Raw genomic sequence first — 5,559 nt, forward strand, 5'->3', positions numbered from 1 at the left:
CTCCAAACTCGATACAGTTTGGGGGATTAAGATCTGGTCTGTATTACCAGAAAGGTAACCCCTCACCTGTTTTTAAAGCTGCTTTAAAATGTATTATGATCTTATAAATAATGATCCCCAAGGAAATAACAATATATGAAAAAAACCTGTACAGCATAGTGAGTGAATACAATGCATATATACAATCAGGAGGGAAGACACAAGTGGCAACTACTTTTCTCCAAATGCCTTGTGATTTTTTAGAGAGGAGAAAATGTTTAATTCCTAAGCACATTGGTCCCCTGTGCACTTGACTAATCTTTTGAGTTTCCTGCCTGAGACAAATTTGGAGCTAATTTTTTATATTGATAACTCAATGTCTTTGCCTTTTTAAAAAAAATTTCCCTTGGGCCGGCCCGGTGGCGCACTGCTACAGCGCGCCGCTTGGGAGCACGGCGGCGCTCCCGCCGAGGGTTCGGATCCCACATACAGACCGGTTCCTGCTCACTGGCTGAGCGAGGTGCGGGCACAACACCGAGGGTTGCAATCCCGTTGCCGGTCCCGGTCCGGTACGGGTGCAACACTGAGGGTTGCGATCCATTGCCAGTCACGAAAAAAGACAAAAAGGAAAAGAAAAAAAAAAAATTTCCCCCCAGCTTGGCAGAGCTGGGCGGTAGCCAACATTTCAGCTCTTTGCACAAGGACACAAGTAAATGGGTTAATCCTGCACTAGTTAGCTAATGTAGCTGTGCTCCTCAGAGGAAAAAGTCTGCTCTCAAGAAATACAGGATACAATTTGTTCATAATCTTTAAAGAGGTCAAGAGGTCTTGTGCAAGTTCAGGGGTAAAGATGATGGGGAGGACATTAGTATCCCACAGAAAATACCCAGTGTCACAAAGAAGTGACTGTGATGGTCCTCTTCACTTTTGGGCAGATCCAGTTTGTGGAGTTGGCCCCAGCCAGTGCTATGGCAGCTCTGCAGGGGATACTGAGCTGCCCTGTGCTTGTCCCTCCCAAGGGGAGTGAAGGGCAGATGCAATCCCAGGCAGCCCCAGCATGGCTCCACACATCGGGCCCCACTGCCCATGCCAACGCGGCAAGGGACCTGATGTGGGAGCACCAGGGGTGCTCAGATAGTTTATCAGAAGTGGTGTTGCTCAACTTTGGCTATGCATTTGAATCTCTGGGGGGCTTGGAAAAGAAACCTCCAATCTAAACCCAATAAACACAAGTCCCTGGTGTGGGGTCCAAAAGATGGTATTTTTAAAAAGCTTCCCAGTGGATCTCAGTATGCCACGAAGGCTGAGAAGCTCGCTTTTGAGCAGTTTCCAACTTTAGCAGCACATTAGATTCACCTGGGGAGCTTTTTAAACATCCCCACACTTAGGCCACACCCACCACCAATTTTTGGGATTGGACTCAGGCACCAAGTTTTTCTTTAAGTTCCCCAGGGAATTCCAGTGTGCCTCTAAGTTTGAGAACTAAGGTTCCAGGCCAGTGATTCTCGGCCTTTCATATGTATTCAAATTACCTTGCTAAAAATGCAGATTCTGATTTAGTCAGTCTGGATTGAGTCAGCAGGTTTGCATTTCTAACAAGCACTCAGGTGATGCCCACACTGCTAGTCCACAGACTATGCTTTGAGGAGCAAGACTAACCTAAAGAAGAGGGTCTGTTGCCTGACCTGTACGGCTTCCTGGAAAGTGCAGAAATAGGTCTCTGTCTTTCACAGCTACCTAAACTCCCCACCCAGCATACCTCATTGTCACACTCTGCCAGGACCTGGTCATATTCGCTCAGAGCAACCAAGAAAATAATGGAGGTGACACTCTCAAAGCAGTGAATCCACTTCCGTCTTTCAGATCGCTGGCCACCAACATCCACCATCCTGTTCAATAGAAGCACAGCTCACTCAGAGGTTGCAGTACTTGACTCTTTGGGGAAAAGGACATGAATCATTATACCGTGGATACTGGTGCTCTTTGGGGTCCTAAGTTTAAAGTGTCTGAGCACTGCTTGCTTTAGGCAGTGAGGGAGCGCTGGATGTTTCCTAGCAGAGGAGGCACAGAACGTAAATGAAGTTTCTGAAGACAGGGGCAGAGGCAATCCAGGTGGAGCCTGCTTGGGGACACTGGCAATAGTCCAGGCAGAAAACACAAACATCCACTTGTTCCAACCACCAGAGTCCCAGGACACCAGACACAAAAGGGACAGAAAGGCAAGCTGTCTTCCAGGTCCCCCCAGCTGTCCTCCAGCCTTGGGCCCATTCTTATTTCACGGCTCCTCCACTTTATCCACAAATCCTCTCTGTGTTATTTGGATGCCACCCCTTCTTCCTTATAAAGACCTGCAAGTAGAGTATGGAAATCCAAAGCCTTTATCTGTGTCTTTGGGAAAGATTTCAGGGACTCACAGCCCAGGAATCACAAGCACAAATGCCCCAGGGGTCAGGCGGTTTATCGAAAGAAGTCAAGTGGGTCTCTCAAAGTAGAAACACACACACTGCCCACGAGCTAGGGCCCTGTCCGAAGGGAGAGCGAGCCACTGCTGCACAAAACGCAGGCTCACTGTAACCAGACCCTCTGACTTTTCAAGAAAAACTAAACATCAGATTTTTAAGTGAAACATCCTAATGGTTAAGCATTTTTTATAACACTGAGTGAGCCAAAGAGTATACATCTGTGGGCCAGGTACAGCCACAAGTCATAGCAATCCCTGATGATAATGGACCAGCATGGTTAGGTGATCCACAGACCAGCCCCCCATGACTGTTGTCCAGAAAGGCACTGGAAAGAAAACCAAAAATCCAACCCTGCCCTTGAACCATGTCCGGGAGGTGCAGCCACTCCTGCAATGACATGTTCATGGCTGGTTGTCTCACCTCACAGCAGAGAATGGAGCTTCTGAGGATATAGGGAAAAAAACAAACCAATCTGCTTTTCCTATTCTCTCACTCATCAACCAACACAGAAGACTTCTGTGATCAGATGTGGGGGATATGTTCCCACATACCAAGCAATCAACCGATTCTGCGCCAGACACCAGCTGGGTGTCCTCCAATTCAATTCAATCCCAAAAGACTGCCCCCCAGTTCCAATGGCAATGAAAAGTCCCAGGTTGTGATCTGTGCTTCTGACCGAATGGCTATAAATTTTGGTTCCCACACTCTTGGGTTCTAGAGTGACTAGAATTTGTTAGAGCGGCTCACAGAACTCAGGGAAACACATTTACTGGTTTATTACAAAGGATATTACAAAGGATATGGGTGAAGAGATGCGCAGGTCAAGGTAACTGGGAAGAGGCCTGGAGCTTCCATGCACCCCCTGCCCCCGGACGCACCACCCTCCAGGAACCTCCACGTGTTCAGCTATCTGGAAGCTGTCTGAACCCAGTCCTGCCGGGTTTTTATGGAAGCTGCACTACAGAGTCGTAGTTGATTAAATCACTGGACCTTGGTGATCAACTTAACCTTTAGTCCTTCTCCACGCTCCAAAGGATGGGGATAAGACAGGACAAATCTGGAGATGCACCGAGATATAACTGGGGATAAGACAGAACCTGGATGTGGGAGGACTGTCCTTGTGTTGTCTCAGCTAGAAAAGCATGTGTAATAACAATTGTTAGGAGGAACAAGGGAAATAATGGATATAAAAGTGCTTTGAAATTTGCCATGACGTGTATAAACTGCATTATTATTCATTTTTCTTACCGTGTATTTTGTGTGTGTGTGGGTGAGCTGGTACTGGGATCCGAACCCATGTCCTTGCAGTTAGAAGGCTGCACTCCAACCAACTGAGCTAACCAGCCAGCCCTCTTATTATATTTAAATGCAGCAAAGACCTACTTCAGTCATCCTAAAAGTATTTTCACGTATTTGCGAGTGGAAAGTAGTCCATTTTTACACAGCTGTAAGTAGTTTATCATAAGGCTACTTCAAAAAGCTCATGGAAAGATATGTATTATCTTTTAATTTTTTAATGAAATTTTGAAGTACCTTCGTATATCATCTTAATGTAATTTTAATATATATTTTTGTATTCTTAGTTTTCTTTTGTTAAGGATAAATCTTGGAGGAGGAAATAGAGGGGAAGAGAAATATTATTCACTTTAGGGAAAAGACACCAGTAGTCAATATTTGTGGGTTGCAGAAGTGTGTGTGTGTGTGTGTGTGTGTGTGTGTGTGTGTGTGTTACACATAAGAATTACTCTAGTTTCCAGTTTCCTTCCTCCCCAAGGGTAATAGGAAGGTGAGTCCCTCCCCACTGTAGGACTTACACAATTCTAAACATGCTGAGAGGGCGAGGGCTATTCTGCATAAGGCATAAGCCCTGCTTAGCAGTAAACACCCTGAAGAGTCTGCTGGGGCTTCCAGCCTAGCAGACCAACTGCACAGGCCACGTGGGGCAACCAGTCTTACCGAAAGATGATGTTTTCCAAGTCAAACGGGTACTCGATGATGCCAGTGGTGGGCACGCGGACACGAAGCACGTCCTGCTGCGTTGGCACGAAGGACGGCATGGCAATCCGGTCAATGTCCGTCAGGTAACTGGGACGTGAGACAACGAGGGGCTGAGGCTGCTTTTAGAGAAGGGAGAAACGTCCCTCCTGCCCATGGGAAGCCACCCCACCTCACAGTGAGCCGCACAGACAGCTTCCTTCAACGACTCCCCCGAGAGCCAGCTCAGGGCCAGGCCCCCTCGCCCCCTTCCTAGACTGTTCTCAAGAGCACGTGGATCACAAGCACCTTAATGAGCCCCCTGGGAATTCTGCAGCTCACACCCTCTCTTCCTCCTGCTCCTGGGCTTGGTCACATCTATTTGGCCAGTGAGGGAGACAGCAGGGCTGGAAGGACTGGGCTGCTGACATGGCTCTGTCTGCCTCCCCGCTGGTCCCCTTCCCGCCAAAGGGCCTGTTCCCCCCCACTCGCCCCCATCCGAAAACATTACATAGTGGAGATGCTGTTCTCCAAGCAAAAGCTCAAGGAATTTGAGAGAGTTTCTAAGAAAATATACAGAGAACAGGCCAAGGGGGATTTCTTTCAAAATACAAGAAAAAGTTTTCCTGTTCAAGTCACTGGAAAACTAAGCATCTAAAATAACCCCAAACTTGTGTTAGATTATTTTTGACCATATATTAAAGCTCTAAGCTTAAGACTTACCACTTTTTCTACAGTAAAGTGAGAGAACACTTTTTTAACTTTGAGGCTTTTATTAAAGGCATTTTTTTAAATGTAATTCTGTAATTACAGAATTTTTTTAACTGTAATTCAGGCCCTGGCCAACGACGGCATTGGTGATTTTGGGGGGCAGGGGGCAGTTGGTCCTAAGGGAATCTGAACCCTTGACCTCAGTGTTACCAGCACCATGCTGTAACCAAGTGAGCTAACCAGCCAGCCCCATGCTAGTGATTCTGAGCCCCTGCAAGCCCTGCCTTCTCCCAGCACAGCCAGACATCAGAGGCTGGACAGGGTGGTCTGAAGGTGAACTAAGAGGTGACAGACAAATCCTGCTCCCCGTGCAGCCCCCAGCAAAGCGCTGGGGCAGCCTTCCAGGACCCACTTTCCATGCCCAAATGTACAA

General features: G+C 47.3%; 1 protein-coding gene across 1 annotated transcript in view; it reads right to left on the reverse strand.

Annotated features, from left to right (window-relative positions):
• The window catches only part of LOC103582357 (guanine nucleotide-binding protein subunit alpha-14-like), a 14,016-nt gene that overhangs the window by 3,496 nt on the left and 4,961 nt on the right, over window positions 1-5,559 (reverse strand). The window contains exons 3-4 of the mRNA XM_008563976.1: window positions 4,398-4,526; window positions 1,639-1,868 (exon numbers count right to left, since the gene is read on the reverse strand). Coding sequence (XP_008562198.1) covers window positions 1,639-1,868; window positions 4,398-4,526 — 359 coding nt within the window. The remainder of the gene's footprint in view (window positions 1-1,638; window positions 1,869-4,397; window positions 4,527-5,559) is intronic.

This window comes from Galeopterus variegatus, unplaced genomic scaffold, assembly GCF_000696425.1.
Source record: "Galeopterus variegatus unplaced genomic scaffold, G_variegatus-3.0.2 Scaffold15882, whole genome shotgun sequence".
Lineage (NCBI taxonomy): Eukaryota > Metazoa > Chordata > Mammalia > Dermoptera > Cynocephalidae > Galeopterus > Galeopterus variegatus.